Here is a 21,969-nt window from a genome sequence, read left to right as displayed (position 1 = left end):
AAGCACATGAAAATACACAAAAAGAAATAACAAGGGATTAGCAAAGTTGCTAATCCCCGGCAACGGCGCCAAAAACTTGATGCGAAAATTATCTTAACACACAAATTTAACCCTCTTTTGACAATTGTAGTATAAGTATAAGTAGGGATCGTTCTGGACCGGGGATTAGGAGGGCTTGCTAATAACCTCTAAACTAACTCAAAAACATAAAACTAAATTTAAAAACACTTAACAAGACTCACAAGACTCAAAGCAAACTTAAAATACTCAAAACAGCTTAAAACAACCAAATAAACTTAAACTAGACACTAGGAATGACTTTGGACGAAAATTGATTTTTACTTGAATCAAAACATTTAAAAACACAAATTAAAACAGATTTGAAACACTTTGAAACAAGAAACTAAAAGGGGGGTTTTGATTTAGAGGAAGTTGTAATAAACAAACAAGTATGAAAAACTAGACAGATTGTAAAATAAAATTGAGAAATAAGATGATGGATGGGATAGCTAGAGGCTTTTTCTCCACACATGACATGTATGCAAATAACTCGATTTCCAGTTACTACTTCATTGAATTATGAACGACAATGCTCCAAATTAACCGTGACATCACTAGTTAACTCTCATATTTTCCTTGTTTTATTGGATTGGATGACATCATTCGACAACCCAAAACATTCTTCTAAAGTTCCCTACATGACATCATAATAGAGATACAATCAAAGATCATTACGTTTAATGAAAATCATAAGCATTGACAAAGCACTTGCAAATATGACATCATGTCACTCATGCTAGGAATTTAACTTAACGCGATCGTTTATAAGCGACCTTCACTACATGTGAATATAAGTTTGTAACGATTATGTGAAACTTCCTTATATTCTAGCAATGAATTTATGCATGCCAATTAAGTGTCGACCCTTAATTAACAAATACAAATAAGTTATCAATCAAATAGTTAAGCCAATTGCATTCACGATTCAAGAGTTCATAACTGGAATTTATCAAATTATATTGCACACATAATCATGGCTTTGAAATCACCCATAGCCAAGAAGGGTTTAGCCACTCATATTTACAACAAAACGAAAGAAAATGAATTTAAACATTAGAAACAAAAGAAAGAAAACACCTAAACGCTGCAACGATCCAAGTTGGGCAGCAAGCACGTCCAAGCACTTTCCTTCCCTTCCTTTGCTACAGAACAATGTGTTGGTGAGTGTTTGAATGTTTGTTTGTATGGAGGAATGGATGTGAAGATGAATGGATGTGTTTGGATGAAAGTTGTGTTGAAATGGGAGTGAATGATCTAACAAAGTGTGAACTCAATTTATGTTACACACACTTCCTTTTAGAGAGGAAGTGCATGGCAATGGAGGGGAACATAGAGTGGTGGCGCAATTGAGTGCAATGATGCATGAAATCTGAAATGATGGAGGGAACAAGGAATGGTGTAGCAATTGAGTGCAATGATTCAATGTAATGATGCATGAAATTTGAAATGATGGAGGAAACAAGGAATGGTGTAACAATTGAGTGCAATGATTCAATGTAATGATGCAAGAATCTAAAATGATGGAGGGAACAAGGAATGGTGTAGCAATTGAGTGCAATGATTCAATGTAATGATGCATGAAATCTGAAATGATGGAGGGAACAAGGAATGGTGTAGAAATTGAGTGCAATGAGTGGTGTTTGAAATGATTCAAAGGTGAAAGTGAAGTGATGATGCAAAGCACAGGGATAAAATGGAGTGGTGTTGCAGCTAGGGAACATGAATGATTGTGCACATGGTAGAGAAAGGAAAGGGAGGTGGAATGATGCAACAAATGAGTCAATGGAGGGAACATGGATGATGATGCACGGCATAGGAATCCAAAGGGAGTGCAATGGTGGTGCACGGCAATGATGGAAAGGTGAATGGTGAAGTGACACCCCTTTGTGGCTGAGCTCTTTGTGTTTTTTACATTAATTCTTCTTTCTCTTTAACATATTCCTAGCCTCTTTAGTCTTCAGTTTCGTCCATCCACCTTGCTCCATGCATGTGCTATTCATTCCAAGCCCAAAACTACTCCAAAATGCATCTTATTGCTTCATAAGGCCTATGAACCTACAAACACACGAAAATAGCTTAAAATACATAATTAATTAAGAAATAACAACATAAATGCATGAGAACAAGCTAACTCAATCGCATAAATATGCTCCTATCAGTCACCCGTTTTGTTAGTCGCCAAGGGAGATGCCGCTTGGCATTTTTGTGTCGACTATCGAGTGGTCAACTCGGCCACCATCAAATATTACTTTCCGGTCCCCATAATCAATGAACTTCACATTGAACTACACAGGGCGATCATTTTTTCCAAATTGGGCCTCCGCTCGGGGTATCATTAGATTCGGATGCATAAGGATAACATTCATAAGACTGCTTTTCGCATGCACGAAGGCCATTATGAGTTCACCGTCATACCCTTCGAGCTTACGAATGCCTCGACGACTTTTCAGGCATTGATGAATACTATCTTAACGTCCCTATTGCAAAAATCAGTCATTGTCTTCTTTGACGACATTTTGGTATTTAGTAGCTCAGTCGAACAACATGCCACTCACATAGCTGTTGAATTTGCAATCCTCTAGACATATTCCTTGAAGCTGAAGCCTTCTAAATGTATTTTTGGTTAGGATTCCATAGCATACTTAGCCCACATCATCTTGGTCACTAGAGTAACTGTGGATATTTCCAAAATTAAGGCGATTGTGGATTGGTCGACCCCTCTTAACATCCGTGCTCTTCGAGGGTTTCTAGGACTTGTAGGGTATTACCGTAAGTTCATCCGTCACTTTGGTATTATTGCAAATCCCCTCGTAGACTTGCTAAGAAAGGATGGGTTTCTGCAGTCTACGGAAGCCGACATGGCATTCGCTGCTATCAAGGAGGCTTTATCCACCACACCGGTTTTGACACTCCCAAATTTTACCATATCATTTACCATTGAGTGTGATGCCTTAAATGTTGGCATTGGGGCGGTGCTATCCCAAGACAATTATCCAATTGAATTCCTCAGCAAGCCCCTGGCCCCCAAAACAACAATTGTTATCTGTATATGATAAGGAAATGTTGGCAATGCTATTTGCAATATAGAAATGGTGTCCATATTTAATTGGCCATCACTTTAAGATCCTCACGGACCATCAAACCTTGAAGTATTTCCTCGACCAACGGATTACAATGCTAGCACAACAGAAATGGCTCCTCAAGTTACTTGGCTACAATTACACATTGGAGTATCGTCCAGGGCCCTCTAATGTCACGGTAGACACGCTATCTCAACGTCCTGAACTCCTCTAGTTAATGGGACTCTCTCAGCCAATCTTCGAGTGTGTGACTGACATTCAGGCCACATATACCAATGACCTGCACACCACTACCCTCTTCACGGATTTAAAACAGAATCCCACCAATAGGCCCTCTTATACACTCTAAAGGGATATTATCTATTACAAGTCTAGGATTTTTGTGTCGGCCTCTTCCCCGTGGCATGCTCGACTCCTCAAGGAGTTTCACTCTTCGCCTTTTACGGGTAACTCAGGGTTCTTGCACACTTACAAACATCTCACGCTCAACTTCAATTGGCTAGGCTTGAAGAATGAGGTCAAACGCTTTGTGTTCGAGTGTGATATTTGCCAGCGCACCAATTATGAAACCATCAAACCACCAGGTTCGTTGCAGCCCCTTACCATTCCACAACAGGTTTAGACAAACATAGCCATGGATTTTATTAAAGGGTTGCCGCCCACTCAGGGCCGGAATGCTATCTTGGTTGTTGTGGATCGTCTCTCAAAGTACGAACACTTCATCCCAATCAAGCATCCATATTCGGCACCAAAAATTGCAGACATCTTTATTTAAGAGATTTTTCGTTTACATGGCATGCCGACATCGATCGTCAGTGATCGAGACCCCATTTTCATCAACGAGTTTTGGAATGTTTTTTTCAAACAACAAAACACCATTTTGTGCAAAAGCTCAGCCTACCACCCAATCTGATGGGCAAACGGAGGTCCTCAATCGAACCTTGGAGCATTACCTTCGGAGTTTTGTAATGGATAGGCCGAGTACTTGGATTCAGTGGCTCCTATGGCGGAATGGTGGTACAACTCCACCTTTCAATCAGCGATCCAGATGACACCCTTCCAGGCTGTCTATGGTTACCCACTGCCCACTGTCACGTCATACCTACCTGGTTATTCCCGGGTGCACCAAGTCGATGTCTCTCTTCGAAATCGCGACATCGTCTTCACCCAACTGAAAGAGAATATGTAGTTGGCCCAAAATTGGATGCACCAACAGGCGGACAAATATAGGTCCGAAAGGACTTTCCACATTGGTGATTGGGTCTTTCTTAAGCTCCACCCATACAGGCAGCTCTCGGTCTCCAAAACCTACTACTCCAAGCTCACTCCTCGCTACTATGGTCCCTTTCAAGTGTTGGCTATGTGTTGGACAGGTTGCCTATACACTGGTCATGTTCCCTCAGTCCCGCATACAACCCACCTTTCATGTCTCGCTACTCAAACCCAAGTTAGGCGCCCATACAGTGGTATCTTCTACTCTGTCGTCAGTCTCCACGGATGGTGCCTTCACCTGGTTCCCAGAAGCAGTCTTGCAACGAGGCATGTTCAAACATGCGAATAAGGTAGTTACTCGTTGGCTAATCAAATGGAAAGGTCTGCTGGAGCATAATGCCACTTGGGAGGATGTGGATTCGATCTTGGCCCGTTTTGCGGAGTTTGTCGCCTGAGGACAGGCTCGTTCTAAGGGGCGTGCCTTGTTAGGATTTTACCATGACTCAATTACTTTTACTTATCTTGTAATGGGGTAATAGTTAAGGGGTGACTCACCACTGGGGTTGCCAAGTCGTTTGTCTGTAGTGAATTTGTGGGCTATATACAATTCCCATGTAATTCCCTTTTGGAGTATGAATCAAAATTGAACTTTATCTTTCCTTTTGCAAATTTCCTTTTCTCTGTCATTCTTCCCCCTTTGGGGCAGCTGGAACCTACCACACTTTTCTGTGTCTAATTTTCTATTCTATTCATTTGTTCAAATTGATTCTGATTGGACAAGGATTAGAGGAGGATTCACATTGTGGCCTTTACAGATTTTCAATTATTAATTGGCATTTTTTGTCGATAAAGATTAGAGGGATTTATACTTTGCATTTTTTGGGTTTCTTTCTGCAACATATGGATATATCATTCACTTACTTGATTGCAAAAGTTTTAACACTAAGATGGAATTATGTAAATAAACACACAATTTTGTCTTACAGACTTACAGTTGGAAGAAACCAGAGGATCTAAGTTTCTACTTTCTAGTTCAGGTAAGGTTTAAATTCGTTTTATCACAAATGGCAAACATTATAAACCAGAGGATCTGATATTGCTACCACATTGGGGAAAACCAAATGGTCCAAGTTCGTTGTCACGGACTGAAGACAAAATGCTTTATACTGGTTTTGCTTTTGAAACTAGTTCTATTGTAAAGTATGTCGTAATTCCGGGCACTAAGCATGACTTAAATTTAATAATGTGCTTGATAGATAGGGTGATTTACCATTAAGGTTTTGCTGCATGATTTCACTCTGCATATTTCATATGCTTACTAGTTTTCTACTACTACTGACAGTGAATGTTACTAGTTCTCTCAAAACAATAATTCCGTTGGCAAGCTTGCGAGCCCTTTCAGCATCCAGTTGAGCTCTGTATTCTCTCATCATTCTATCGGTATCCTTCTCCAATTCTCCCTTTCTAATTTCATCTCCTTAGTACAACAATACATTAAGGGTGCGTTTGTTACATCAAACTATCTCGGACAAGACTAGCTTCAGGAACTAAGTTGGATTGGCTTAGACTAGACTAAGGGCTGGTTTGGTATTGATGTGCTTTGAAAAAAAGCTACTTCTACTGTGTTGTGAGAATAAGCAGCTGTGAAATAAAGCAGTAAAGTGTTTGGTAAACTTTTTTGTAAAAGTGCTTTTGAAAAGAAAATAAAAAAGTAGTATTGTAGTGTTTGGTAAACGTTTATGTAAAACAGAGGTGAAAAAAAACCGGTTTTTCAAAGCTGGGTTTTGCAGCTTTGTGTTTTTTGTTTTTTTTCACCCAAAACTATGAAAAAAAGCTGAAGCTGAATGTTTACCAAACACAAAAAAGCTCCCAGCTTTTTTTTATACCCACTTTTTTTAGAATCACCTCAATACCAAACCAGGCATAAGCTGGACTAACTTAGTGAAGCATTCGGTGCAGTGTCGGACCAAAAACAGGATCATTAACAAACTATAATATTATATTATTTAATACATTTCCAATAATATTTTATTATTAATTCAACATCATTTTTTTTTTCTAAAAAAACTATGCCCCTCTTTGGAAATTTCTTTCCTCTTCTCCCTCTTTAGCTCCGTCCCATCTCTTTTTTCTCTCTCTTTTTCCTGCAAAATCCAGGTCCTTCTCATCCTTCCTTTGAACTCTATAATCTATACAACCAATCAATCATCATCTCTATCAATTATTTGACCGACTCCATTGATTTTTCCAATTTCTTGATTTTCTTTTTTTTGGCAAGTTGGTCAAAGTGTCGATCGAGAAAGAAAGAAGCTTTGAGCATTATTTGAAATAGAGAAAATGGTTTTTTAGAGATGGGAAGAAGAAGAAAGCAAAGCCCAAGGGTTTTCTAGAAATTTTATGGTCATCCCCAAAGCTAGCCATCTAGGATTTTTTTGGGAAAAAGGAAGAACAAGCACCACCAACTGTTGGCCATGGTGACGACGCTGCAGAAGAAGAAGGAAGCCTAAGGATTGATGTCACTGTTTAGCAAGCAAAAGTTGGGGTCTGGATCTTGGCCTCAATTTTCTTTTAGTCCCGCTTAATACCAAGTGAAAATATGAGACTAGATAACGGGGTTTAGCGAAGCGGGGAGGCCCTCATGGTCGAGGCTAGTCCCATTTATTGTGGTTCAAGACCTTATCAAACGTAGGATAATAATCTTGGCTAAAGCAGTCCAAGTCAATCCCTCCTAAGAAGGTGAAACAAACGCACCCTAAGAATAAGATTGATTGAAAATTTGCATGTAGCAGTGAAGAAGAAGACTACAGATGCAGAAAGCTTTTGAAAAAAAAATGAATGGTAGCAAGTAGACAATACAACCATCTTATGACATAGTAGGATATGTATGTGGGTGATGTGGAATGGGAATCAGAAATATGCCCTGTCTGATGATAACTCCTTTGGTGGTTAAAGTCTAATTATTTTAAATAACATTTTAATTCATTTCTTTTATTATTTGTATGTAGAAATAGCAAGTGGAAGTTTGGAATGGGACTGAGAATTTATTGTCGTTGTCTTTGATTCTATTGTCCTTCAAGCGTTAGCAAGCAAATTGTCCTTCAAACTTGAAATTGTCATTGTCTTTGATTCTATTGGAAATTTGGAATGGGACTGAGAATTTATTTATAATCCTATGGAAGATGTAATGATGTATTACAAAGCTGCAAGCTTTGTTTTCTTAGGAATTTTTTTGCTATTGAAGAAAAAAAAAAAACCGAACCGGGCTGAACCGAAAGAAATTGAAAAAAAATTGAACCGAACCGAAATTTCGGTTCAGTAAAATTTTGGCAAAAAACCGAACCCAGCCCTAGATGTTACCACTAAATATCTTGAAGAAGTAGAAGAAAACTAAGCAGGACATAGATTTGATTCATCAACGAACTCCATAATTCCATGGACTTCAAGCATCAAGTGCATCTGAAAATGCCTTTGTAGATAATTGTTCTCATCCAATTTCACAGTAACAGACATCGAAATGGATGAAATCAATCCAGTGATTGGTGATTGTAAGATTTGAAGTTGATTCACAGTTACCATTTCAGAAAATTATAGAGAAATTTGTCTAAGGAAAAGACTCAAACACCTGGTGTGCACAAACTTTCACAGCAAAGAATGAAGAACTGGGTAACCTTGATACACCCACAAGACAGAAGAAGAAAGGATTTAATGTAGAAGAAGCAAAACTGATAGAATAAACCACCAACTACTCTACCTTAACGAGGCCACCCAAAGGGGTGATAGAATAAGTAAATAGAAAACTTCATTTTAATCCTTGGAAAAGATGACTTTTAGACTACAACTTTGTGTAAGATTAAAAATCTAATTTTTGTCCCTTGATGTATTTAACCACCACATTTATTAATTATATTTTTATATTTTATTTCTCATTTTCTTCATACTTTTAATGTATTAATTACATTTAATTCTTTGTAATATATTTTTATTACATTTAGGTACATTACAATATATTGCATTTCGGTACTGATATTTGGTATACACATTTCATTATAAACATTTAAGTTCATTATAATATATTTTGGTACAATCATTTTTGTACACTTTTGTATTTAAATATTTTTCTTTTGGGTCACTAATTTTTAATTTTTTTTTCATTTAGGTTTATTTATAACTGGAAAAACTAAAATGTGCATATACTATAAAAAAATGAGCACTGCACACAATAAATTATATGTGCCCATTGAGGCCAGAAAGCACCAACACTTGTACCCATAGACCAATAGCAACAGTGCAGCAACTAAATTTGTATCTATGGGCATGCCCTTTTTTCAAATAGCACAATATTGAGTTCTGTGCTCATGATGTTTAGCACAAATAAAGGGTGTTTTGTCCCTCCATTCTGACAAAGTTGTCAAACTAAATTTTCTAGCCATGTTGGCACTTAAAATGTAATTGTGCCTGCATGAATTAAATATTAAAAAAATCATAATTTGAAAAATTAAAACTGAAATTGAGGTTTTTTTTATTTTTTTTTATTTTTAATTTTCATAAAATGTAGAAAGTCTACAATACATTCCCGATTTCACAAACATATATTGTAATGTTACATATTTCATCTCTAATGCAAAAAGAACTTGAAAGCAAACATTTTTTGATGGATGCATCTTCCCCAGCAAGCCTTGCACCTCATCGAATCTCTGCTGCTCCATAAACGAATTAATGAAGATGATCATCAGGAGAAGATCTTCCATTTCTATTTAAGTATTCCTTCAAATGGTTTTTCCCTATCCTCCTACACAACAACATTAGTAAACTCAATAATTTAATGATTATAGTAATGTAAAACAAGATAATCTTAATACATAAGAATAGAACCTACAACAATATGCAATTGAAATAAAAGTTTTTCCACTATAAGAACATCACCATACCTTGAAATTCTGGACATCAGTAAGTGGATAAGCAAGACAAAAGTTGATACTTCTTTGTACTAAGTTGCAACTTACAACAACAAAAGTTGATAATTATCCTAAATAATGTCATTTTGGCCTCCAAGAGATCGCAGACCAAGTCACATTTTCACCAAGGATGGGAAGTTCAACAGTTGGAGGGCAAACATATTTCATAGTGGTCAGCGAAAGTAAACTTTAGAAAGAAAAAGAAATGTGCAAGGTTTTGAGAGGATAGATGTACATATGTCTCACCTGGCTTGCAACAAGGAGAACTGCATTGGCATTTTCTTTCTTGGAAAACACTGATCGACTGCCACCAGAGAGCTGAAACGCCCTTTATCGCAAGAGCATTAAAGACTAACAAGCTGATGTGCAGAATCTGCAAGTAGAGGCCAATGCATTCAGCCCATCAAGTTATTAAGACGCTATCTAGAGACTGCTAAATTCAAATTCATCAAATGAATTTTGCTTCTCACCCATAATATAAGTCTGGCCTGTCTTAAGACGAATAATGTCCAACAAATCTACTCAGTTTGAACACACCGTTGGATTTAAAGATATTGGATACAAAGGCAATCAGAAGATCACTTAATAACTTTTGGATTATTATTTTTGAGAAGAGACAAACCTTTTGTTTATGTAACAAAAATTACACATCATTAGACAAGGAGTGCACCCTAAGAACATACAAAAAACATCATTATTTTTATATCAATTCTACTATCTGTCTTTGAGTTCATGTTTGAGAAAGCATCTGACTTGCCTGTAAAAATTCATTACCAAGTTTAGCTACTTGCAGAGTATGTGAGAAGTGGAGTCACATACAAGATGTAGAAAAAAACTCCGCAACAAATAAATATCAAGTCCTAGAATTGGATGCATGGTAATTGTTAATTCTAAAAGTGACTTAATTGAAATAAACTAAAGGAGCATAAATTCCCATTTCTACTATAGTATTAAAGCATTAATCTCGTGATAACAGAAAAACACAATGAAATAGGGTGAATTTCATACCTTCCCATTCCAACAACCATAAGGAAAACTGGAGGCATAACCATTAACAGTAGTGACAGGGACATGCTAACTTGTATCCATGGCACCTGAACAACCAACACAAGTTTACAAGTACACAATCAATAATTTGATTTATTTTCAATTAGGCCTTATTTCTTTCACTTTGGAATCCCAAACAATTCGATTCGGGGTCAGTACACAAAAATTTGAGCAGTTCAACTTCCTTAAAGAATCATTGCCTACTGTACAAATAAGAAAAACCACTCGCTGTACAATCAACCTGAATTGGACAGATGCGTTCATAATGACAAGGCACAAATGTGAACAATCAACCTGAATTGTACAATCAATAAGAAATATGAACAAATTTGAGCTAAACTTTGTGTCCGTACATAGGAAATTACAGTAATGGAGGGCACTAAGGCTACATCAGTTGTAGCCAGCGGGTATAAAAAAGAAAATAATGAAAAAGAAAGAATTATGTTTCCGTTGTAGTTAAGGTGTCACTGAAGTTCTTAAAGGTTTCAATTTAACATTTAAATTATTAACTCCAAGAGAAAAAAGCTCAGTTCCCCTACCCTAAAATTAATGACAAATTATTAACCAAATTAACCAATACAAGTTCTAAGTTCTTACCATTTTACCTGGAACGAAGTGGAGAGGAAGGAATCGCATTATGCAGACACTGAACCGAAGAGGAACTGGGGATGAGATGAGAGTTGAGGCCGACTGATTTGCAAATTGTGTGTGAAGGAGAATGATTTGCAGAGTCTGTGAGAATGTGTGAACTCGACTTGAGATTTGAGTTGAGACCCACCTATTCGCAGTGTGTGTGAAATTTGAAGGGGAAGGATTTGCAAATTCTATTTTAGCGTGAGATGCGAACTCGACTCGGTTTGATTGGGAAGGGGAGAGGCGAGAGAAATAGAATCTGCAAAATAGAAAAACTTGGGAAAAAGATAAAGAGAGAGAGAGAGCCTCGGGTTGAAGAGACTCGGTTCGATTGGGAGGGGGGGGGAAGAGAGAGAGAGAGAGAGAGAGAGACAGAGACAGAGCCTGCGGTTGAGACTCGGTTCGATTGGGAAGGGGAGTGAGAGAGAGAGAGGAGAGTCGGAGGAATTGAGGAGAGGCTGGGTTTTAATGGGAAACATACAGAGACAAAAGGAAGCAAATGCGGAGAGAATAAGGCGTGAAAATTGAGGAACCCATTTTATTTTATGTTATTTAAAACATTATTTTAAACAAAGGGCACAAAAAATCTACTTTTACTTTAAATATATTAAATTATAGGGCACAATAACATTTATGGTGTCATTGCAAATTAATACAAAATTTCCATTGCTGAAATTAAAGGCACAAAAGTCATGGTTTTGTGCCCAATAATGTGTTTGTGTTAGGCCTGGCAAACGGGTCGTGTCAGTCGTGTTCGTGTCGTTTTTGTGTAACACCTGTTATCTTAACGGATCGTGTCGTGTCACACCCGTTATCTTAACGGGTCCTTAACAGGTCGTGTCACTTTACCCAACGGGTAAAGTGACCCGACCCGTTATGACCCGTTAAGAAAAATATATATTTTTTCTTAAATTTGCACATACCACACATTGCCACATAAATATTACTTCAAAACATTAAAACACATTTGTCGTTTAAGTTCTACATCTACACTCGAAAATAAGAGCCTAATAAAAAAATAATACATACACTACTAATCTATTACAAATTTTAAATGTGCAAGGATATGCAAAATGAAACAGTTTTTGTTTTCAATGTTGTGAAATCTTTCTCAAAAGTTTAAACCTCAATTTACAAAATCCTCGATTTACATTGATCATCATGAAATTGCATTGGAACTTTGGCTTGATCTATTGCCTTCAAGAGTTATGTTGATGATGTTTTCAGTAAGGTTTTCCACGTCATAACTATCTTCTGCATAAACTAAGCATAGAAAAACCAACCATTAAAAATCATTCAAATTATGAAAAGTTTACCAAAATAATTATGAAAAAAAATAAAACAATAGTACTATACCATACTTTTATTAAGTATAGACATAAGATTTTGTGGTATCCACTAGTGTAAATATTTTAAATTGAAGATCGAATTCAATCATTGTATTCATATAAGGTCAATGAGTGTAGTTGTAAAAAATCATCAAAATCGGAGTTAAATTAACCGTTAAATCGTGATTTTTCGTTTATAACCGTCGAAAAGTTTTGTCCCGTTACGTGCTCTCTGAATGTTTGTTTTTTGCAATTTTTGGCGTATGCGATCTCGAAATATATACAAACATGTTTGACGGTTGGATCTTTGAAACTAGTTTCGTATAATGAGTATCCCATCAAAACAATAGATTCACTAATACTTGAGAGTTTATTCATACTTTTATTAAGTATAACATAAGATTTTGTGGTTTCCACTAGTGTAAATATTTTAAATTGAAGATCGAATTCAATCATTGTATTCATATAGGATCAAGGAGTGTAGTTGTAAAAAATCATCAAAATCGGAGTTAAAATGACCGTTAAATCGTGATTTTTCGTTTATAACCGTCGAAAAGTTTTGTCCCGTTACTTGATCTCTGAATGTTTGTTTTTTGCAATTTTTGGCGTATGCAATCTCGAAGTATATATAAACATGTTTGACGGTTGGATCATTGAAACTAGTTTCGTAGAATGAGTATCCCATCAAAACAATAGATTCACTAATACGTAATAGTTTATTCATACTTTTATTAAGTATAATATAAGATTTTGTGGTTTCCACTAGTGTAAATATTTTAAATTGAAGATCGAATTCAATCATTGTATTCATATAAGGTCAAGAAGTGTAGCTGCAAAAAATCATCAAAATCAGAGTTAAAATGACCGTTAAATCGTGATTTTTCTTTTTATAACCGTCGAAAAGTTTTGTCCCGTTAATTGATCTCTGAATGTTTGTTTTTTGTAATTTTTGACGTATGCGATCTCGAAGTATATACAAACATGTTTGACGGTTGGATCTTTGAAACTAGTTTCGTAGAATGAGTATCCCATTAAAACAATAGATTCACTAATACTTAATAGTTTATTCATACTTTTATTAAGTATAACATAAGATTTTGTGGTATCCACTAGTGTAAATATTTTAAATTGAAGATCGAATTCAATCATTGTATTCATATAAGGTCAAGGAGTGTAGTTGTAAAAAATCATCAAAATCGGAGTTAAATTAACCGTTAAATCGTGATTTTTCGTTTATAACCGTCGAAAAGTTTTGTCCCGTTAATTGCTCTCTGAATGTTTTTTTTTTGCAATTTTTGGCGTATGCGATCTCGAAATATATACAAACATGTTTGACGGTTGGATCATTGAAACTAGTTTCGTAGAATGAGTATCCCATTAAAACAATAGATTCACTAATACTTAAGAGTTTATTCATACTTTTATTAAGTATAACATAAGATTTTGTGGTATCCACTAGTGTAAATATTTTAAATTGAAGATCGAATTTAATCATTGTATTCATATAAGGTCAAGGAGTGTAGTTGTAAAAAATCATCAAAATCGGAGTTAAATTAACCGTTAAATCGTGATTTTTCGTTTATAACCGTCGAAAAGTTTTGTCCCGTTACTTGCTCTCTAAATGTTTGTTTTTTGCAATTTTTGGTGTATCCGATCTTGAAATATATAAAAACATGTTTGACGGTTGGATCATTGAAACTAGTTTCGTAGAATGAGTATTCCATCAAAACAATAGATTCACTAATACTTAAGAGTTTATTCATACTTTTATTAAGTATAACATAAGATTTTGTGGTATCCACTATTTTAAATTGAAGATCGAATTCAATCATTGTATTCATATAGGGTCAAGGAGTGTAGTTGTAAAAAATCATCAAAATCGGAGTTAAAATGACCGTTAAATCGTGATTTTTCATTTATAACCGTCGAAAAGTTTTGTCCCGTTACTTGATCTCTGAGTGTTTTTTTTTTGCAATTTTTGGTGTATGCGATCTCGAAGCATATATAAACATGTTTGACGGTTGGATCATTGAAACTAGTTTCGTAGAATGAGTATCCCATCAAAACAATAGATTCACTAATACTTAATAGTTTATTCATACTTTTATTAAGTATAATATAAGATTTTGTGGTATCCACTAGTGTGAATATTTTAAATTGAATATCGAATTCAATCATTGTATTCATATAAGGTCAAGGAGTGTAGCTGCAAAAAATCATCAAAATCAGAGTTAAAATGACCGTTAAATCGTGATTTTTCTTTTTATAACCGTCGAAAAGTTTTGTCCCGTTAATTGATCTCTGAATGTTTGTTTTTTGTAATTTTTGACGTATGAGATCTCGAAGTATATATAAACATGTTTGACGGTTGGATCTTTGAAACTAGTTTCGTAAAATGAGTATCCCATCAAAACAATAGATTCACTAATACTTAATAGTTTATTCATACTTTTATTAAGTATAACATAAGATTTTGTGGTATCCACTAGTGTAAATATTTTAAATTGAAGATCGAATTCATTACTTGTATTCATATAGGGTCAAGGAGTGTAGTTGTAAAAAATCATCAAAATCGGAGTTAAAATAACCGTTAAATCGTGATTTTTCATTTATAACCGTCGAAAACTTTTGTCCCATTACTTGATCTCTGAATGTTTGTTTTTTGCAATTTTTGGCGTATGCGATCTCGAAGTATATACAAACATGTTTGACGGTTGGATCATTGAAACTAGTTGTGTAGAATGAGCATCCCATCAAAACAATAGATTCACTAATACTTAAGAGTTTATTCATACTTTTATTAAGTGTAACATAAGATTTTGTGGTATCCACTTGTGTAAATATTTTAAATTGAAGATCGAATTCAATCATTGTATTCATATAGGGTCAAGGAGTGTGGTTGTAAAAAATCATCAAAATCGGAGTTCAAATGACCGTTAAATCGTGATTTTTCGTTTATAACCGTCAAAAAGTTTTGTCCCGTTACTTGCTCTCTGAATGTTTGTTTTTTGCAATTTTTGGCGTATGCGATCTCGAAGTATATACAAACATGTTTGACGGTTGGATCGTTGAAATTAGTTTCGTATAATTCGTATCCCATGAAGTTCAACGGTGTGTGTGTGTGTATTAAGTAGATTTAAATCTATTTATTTTGTATGTATAATTATTATAGTTTTTAGGGGTATAAAATTTAATATATATATATATATATATATATATATATATAATTATTATAGTTAATATTTTGGGTATAATTATTATAGTATATATAATTATTATAATTATTATAGTTAATTTAATATATATCTATATAATTATTATAGTTTTTAGGGGTATAAAATTGTTAAATTAATATATATATATATAATTATTATAGTATTTTTTTAGGGTTATAAATTATTAAATTAATATTCTGCTTATCGTGTATCGTGTTACCCACGTGTATACCCGAACAAACCCGTTATCTTAACAGGTGCTTATCGGGTTACCCGATAACGACCCGTTTCGTTATCGTGTCGACCCGAACACCTGTTAATTTCGTGTCGTGTCGTGTCGGGTTATCGGGTCGTGTCAGGAATTGCCAGGCCTAGTTTGTGTCCTTTTTCATTGCGCACAATATATGGTGCCCATTAGGGAATGAACCCTATTGGTGTTCAAACGCACACAAAAACCTCATTTGTGTCCCTAATTTTGTGCCCAAAGACCATTTTTCTTGTAGTGATATTAATAAAATCAAAATTTTAATGTGAAGACATTAAATAACAAAAATATAATATGACTTTTAATAAAAGTACACTTCAAAGATTAAAATCAATATGCAATCTCACACTAGTTTTTTTTTGTTTTTTTTCAATTCCAATCTTTTTGAAGTGCTACTATTCAAAAGCCTAGAATAAATTTGTTTCGAATTCGCTATTTACAAAACTCGAATATAAGATCTCTCACTTACAATCATTTAGTATTATGGTCTAGTGGTATTTCTCTTCACTGGTATGTGAGAGTTCTTATATTCGATTCTCGCCAAAAGAGAATTTGAACTACATTATTGCTAGCCCATTGTTAGGCTTAGCGCACTCCCCCACCTCCTTAATGTAGATAACATTGTTTGTTAAAAAAAAAAATCTCACTTACAAGTGAAGAAAAATACCTCTAAATCGTAATACTAATTGGCATCACAAATTTAGTTTAAAATATTTGAATTAAAGTGCTCCATATATATATATCCAAGGGGTTATTGTTGTATAGCTTTTCCGAAACTATTTTATTTATGACATTCTTGAATTTAGGTCTCATTTCATATAGGGGATCGGATTAAAGGAGACTAAACATGAATGGAATTTTTCCTTTCATCCTACCATTTTAGGAATGATTGTAGTGAATAATGGCTAGTTTAGTACTACTGTGCTTTAAAAATAAAAAAATAAAAAAATAAAACCGCTTCTACTGTGCTGTAAGAATAACAGCTGTAAAATAAAATTGTTAAGTGTTTGGTAAACTTTTAGATAAAATTGTGAATATGCTAAATGGCTAGAAAAAGATATGGTATTTAATGTTATATAATGATTGTCAAAGAGAATAATGTAAGGGTAAAGATTGTCATTTTGTAAAATTTTGGGGGTATATTAACCATTTGAAAATTTCATTAAATTGGTACTGATCACTATGCTTAATAAAAAAACAGTTTTTTTTTAGAGATGTGCTATCTACACACCAATTTTTACTTCTCACACACCCCTTGTTAATTTATGTCCGTTGATCTTCTTCAATTCATCCGATCCGACGGTCAAAAACCAAAAAGGTGTGGAAGAAGTAAAAAGGAGTGTGTGGATATCACATCCCTTTTTTTATAAGCATGGTAGGCTATACTTCTGCTTTTCTACTATTATTGACATTAGTTTTTTTAATTTTTTTGTAATAAGCTGTTTTTTTTTTAAAAAAAAAACACCACAATCCCAAATCAGCCCTAAGTTTTCTTATTAATTCCTACTTCCGAATTGGCCACAATGTTTTCAATTTTTCTTTCAACATACCTTGAAATATTTTATGCATTTCAATCCAATCCTTAGCACCAAACGCTTCTTAGTCTTTACATATCCTGCCAACTTATTTAGCATGGGGAAGGAGAATAGGATGTTTAACCCCATCCATATATGCTAAGCATAGAGTTTAAATGTCCAAGCGTCAATGGCTATAACCCAATTACTATGCGGCCAAACTCTTGCCATTTACATAAAGACAAAGGTTGAAAAGAAAGGGACGACCGATTAAGAGGAAAATGACAGTTTAAGGCCAAACATTTAAGAAGAAAAGAAAATTGATTGGATTTAAATACCAAAACCAAATGTTTGAAATCCGATTCAAAGAAAATGCTGCTCGAATTATAACAGAAGTTTTTAATTTTTAATTTTTAATTAACATTCATAGACTTTCCAAACAAACAGAGCTTATGCTTTCACACAGACGCGGTATGGATCATGATGGAATGCCGTTTTTGTAAGTCGGATCCGCTTAAGAATGGAATGATGAAGTATCGAATGTCAATATAAGTTAGATAGCCTTGGTATTAAATAATAGACAATTAAAAACTCCTTCATTTTTTTCTATCTTTTCTAGTGTTTTTCCAAACACTTGAACAAGATTGCTAGACTAAACTGCTTGAGCTTGGGGATTTGAAACTCGAAATGGTAACTGGTGAAGGATAACAATATCCTGGAGTAAAATTCCCGAGGCTACCATTAAAATGAATGCAAGATTACTAGACTCACCCCTTATTTACTAAATTTTTAAACAAATATATATTTTTTTTGTTGAACAATTTAGGAATAAGGAATACAATTTATAAAGCATGCCAAAAGTTCTATAGGGGTAGAATACAAGGTTTTAGCACGTTGTGCTGCAGACATGGTATGGATTAGGCTTTTGTTAAATGATCTACATCAATTCATTGCTTAAACACCTTTGTTACATTGTGATAACCTTTATGCTTTGGCTTTATGTTCCAATCTAGTGTTTCACATTAGAATTAAACATTTGGACACAGATTTTCACTTCAATTGAGAGAAAGTGCAAAGGAAAGACTTAGTGGTACAATACATTCCAACAGAAGAGCAAACATCAGACATTCTCACTAAAGGATTACATGGACTAACATTTGTTAAACACTGCTATAATCTCAGGCTTGGTTACCCCAGCTGAGATTGAGGGGGGATGATAAGTGAAGGAATAGAATATGTACAAGTGTCACAATTGTATTCGTTAGTGTCCATGGCATCATAGAGCAGTTAGATTGGTTGGAGCTCTATTAGGAATCTATTAGTTTGTTAAAGGCCTATTAGTTTCTTAGAATTATTGTAACGGCTACTGCTTATAAAGCAGAGAATGTATTCTCTCTCACTTATCAATTGAAGATCAAAGTCTTTCTTCTTCATTCTCTTTCTCTCTCATTGCTTTCATTTCTTTCTCTGAATCTCAATTCTTAAGCTAAGTATTCATTAAGATTCGTATTGTTAACACATAGGTGCTAGGTTCTAGCCCGCCACCCGTCTAGTGCCTAGTGTCTTTTAAAACCTTAGTTATGACTGTTGCACAACTAGCTTATTCATGCAATTATGTGTAGTGTCATTTGGCAATGACTAACGATAATATGATTGTATTTCATTCATATATATATTAACAGCTCATAAATTACTAACATTCAAATGGCCGCAAAATATAAATTACTAACATTCAAACGGCCGCAAAATACGATGCTATAAGCTAACATAATTCTTCTTTTATGCATATATACAATATTCAAATTTAAGATATCTTCTACGGCCACCGCTGTTAGAAATAGAGTTATACTTTGCTAATTAACCCATTAATGATATTAAAAATTAGAAAGAAAATGGTCTAAGAAAAATAAACAAAAAGAGGTGGAGGAAGGAAGGGGGAGGGAGGAGGATCACAATTTTATCATAGTTTAATACAACCAAATTGGACCGACGTGAAGATAATATATATGTTTAGATTATCTGTATGTTATTATTATTATAACAGCATGAATTAGAAAGTCGTACGTAGCCAAACCCAAATTGCTAAAGACTGAGTTGCCCTTGAGAAGCTTCTCTTCTTTGAAATTCGACCAAAACAGTGTTCAAAGTGGTTCAGCTGGGTCAGTGCATGCCTCACTCTTTTCCCCTTCTCCACAGAACTACTAATTTCTATTTAAAATTTCCTATTTATTAGTAATAGCTTTCTTTTCATCAAAATTAGTATTACCTTAGTTGATATTGATCTGCATATTCCTCGACCTTATTGCATGATTAAATTATACATGTTCCCGCACCTATGAGTCCTGAATCCTTAATCATAAAATGCTATGAAATACCAAGAAAACTTTGATTGAGATTTTGATTGATGACAAATTCAACAAGTTGCAGCTCTTTTGCTGGTCCTGGCTGTATATCTTTTTTTTGTATATATGCTTGATATTTCAGCATCCCAGACCCTTCGCTATTGGAAGATAATAAATAAATATATATATATATATATATATATATATATATATAGGCAATTTTATTGGGGGATCAGGTTGTGGGATCCACTCCACATCAAACTTCAACGATCCGAACCGTCTACTTTTTAAGTCTTGATTCAAAAGATCATCCTTGTAAAAATTCAATTCAATTCGAAACCATTTACTATTTAATTATCACGATGAAATTTTCAGAGTTATTCTTGGAACAAGTGTTCATTAATTTATTTGAACTCAATTAAATACCTCAAATACTTCCGATTTCGCTAATATTTTGTAATGATAATCTATAAAGTGCAACTTGAAAAATAAATGATTCGGATCCTTAAAATTTGATGTGGTGTGGGTCCCACAACTAATTCCCATTTTAAAAAAAAAATTAGGAATCCTTTTCCTTAAAAGCCTTCTATACACACACACACACACATATATATATATATATATATATATATATATATATTACATTTTGTAAAGCAAGTATCAGTTTCTAGCTTGCTGAGGAAAGTAAAATTCTTGAACATGCTCGAAGCAATGCATTGGGCCGCCACGCCCAAGTACAAAGATATAAGAATCTCTTGAGCATGCAAAACTAGCCCAATACAAAAGATGGTTGTTGAAGGAATGTGTATTAGGAATTTTTGTGTAATAACTGAAATAAAATGGTCAGAAGATTTGATGATTGAAAAATATAGTATTAGAGTGATTAACTTTGATGGTTCAATTAATCCCATCCATGCATGTCACTCGAGTAGTGCTGCAGGCGTGCATGAGCCAATGTCATTTTATGAGTCACTTGGCCCTACTAGTTGACCTAATCAAATTTCAAAGCAACAGTCACCTCAAGGTTCAACTAATTTGATTTCAGCCCCACAGATTAAACACTAGGACACATTAATGCGTAACACCTTTATCTTTCTACGAACTTTACAGCAAAAACAAAAGATTGGAGTCACGGTTCATACAATTACAAAGAGATTGATTACAGAAAAAAGAACAAACAAACAAAAGAAGAATTCAATAAAGATGAATTTGCTGTTTTGGTTCACCAATTAGGAGTGGCGCTGGTACTTGTATTCTCGGTTGAATTTAACAATTCTTCCAAGTAATCTGTTCCCAGATCTTCAAACACCACCACATTCTCTATCATCACATCTCTGTCAACTTGACTTTTCTTGAACCCAGTTTTCCTTCTCATCGAGTGCTTTCGCTTAAGCGCCATCACCGGCGAACATCCTTCCAAATCCAAGGTACCATAGTTGATCTCCCTAAGCGATTCGCGGACTCTCTCTACTGGGAAATTGAGAATTGCCGTAGAGCCTCTCATGGAAAAGGCGGCTTGATCATAGGCAAGAGCTGCGGCTTCGGCACTGTCAAATGTGCCTAGCCACACCCTTATGCCATGTCTAGTGGAGTCTCTTATTTCTGCAGCAAACTTGCCCCATGGCCGCCTCCGAACCCCTCTATAGGACTTTTCCTTTTTCAGGTTTTCTTCTTCGCATGCGGAGCTCACCTCCTCTTCCTTAATTGGGTTTGCAGAAACAAAAAAACTTGACGTTATTTCTTGGGTGGCCTCCGAAATTAGACCGTAAAGAAGCATTTCTTCTGAATCATTTTCATTGAAAGGAAGTGAATTGTTGCCAAATTTAAGACCATCATCCCAAGAAAATGATGATCCAAATGAAGATTCTGGTGACAAATTGGAGTTTGGGGAATCAAAAGTCGAGTAATTCATTTGAAGAGTTAGGGTGTTTTTGTTTTCTGCTTGGATCACTCTGTGTGTGTGTCTGTGTGTGTGCGCATGTTGGTTGCTAAAGATTTGCATCCTCATTATATATACCCAATTCCAATGGGTCCCACAGGACCAATGTGGACCAATAGAGGCCAATAGGGTCCCAGGTTAAAATGACAAAAAGACGGGGTAAAATTACGAGGGTGAAATGGTAAAATCATCCAGATAGATACATATTAAAATAGATGTGGTGGCTATATTTTATTAGTTTTTTGGATTATTGTATTATTGTGGGATGCCACACAAGTTGAGATGAATTTGAGCACATGGGTCAATTGAAGCATGGCGGCCAAGTCAGAGAGAAATATGCGTGACATCAGCTTCTGATATCACTGTTCTTCGACGCTTA

General features: G+C 34.9%; 1 protein-coding gene and 1 long non-coding RNA gene across 3 annotated transcripts; both read right to left on the bottom strand.

Annotated features, from left to right (window-relative positions):
* Positions 1-8,847: 8,847 nt before the first annotated feature.
* On the bottom strand, positions 8,848-11,552 carry LOC126606580 (uncharacterized). Of its 2 annotated transcripts, XR_007617246.1 has the most exons (5): positions 10,952-11,552; positions 10,316-10,401; positions 9,554-9,680; positions 9,281-9,398; positions 8,848-9,141 (listed from the first exon to the last, which is right to left on the bottom strand). It is a non-coding gene; the product is annotated as an uncharacterized LOC126606580 (long non-coding RNA). The 2 variants fall into 2 exon arrangements; XR_007617245.1 differs by lacking the exon at positions 9,281-9,398 and having other exon boundaries at positions 10,952-11,545.
* A 9,113-nt stretch (positions 11,553-20,665) lies between these two features.
* LOC126606630 (ethylene-responsive transcription factor 1B-like) lies at positions 20,666-21,622 on the bottom strand. Its single transcript, XM_050274011.1, has one exon. It carries the CDS (start codon positions 21,561-21,563, stop codon positions 20,874-20,876), a length of 690 nt encoding a protein of 229 aa, XP_050129968.1. The 5' UTR covers positions 21,564-21,622; the 3' UTR covers positions 20,666-20,873.
* Between the last annotated feature and the right edge of the window lie 347 nt (positions 21,623-21,969).

The sequence above is a fragment of the Malus sylvestris genome, chromosome 16 (assembly GCF_916048215.2).
Source record: "Malus sylvestris chromosome 16, drMalSylv7.2, whole genome shotgun sequence".
Classification (NCBI taxonomy): domain Eukaryota; kingdom Viridiplantae; phylum Streptophyta; class Magnoliopsida; order Rosales; family Rosaceae; genus Malus; species Malus sylvestris.
Note: the sequence above shows the minus strand (reverse complement) of the source record. Positions and strands in the feature narration are given on the sequence as shown.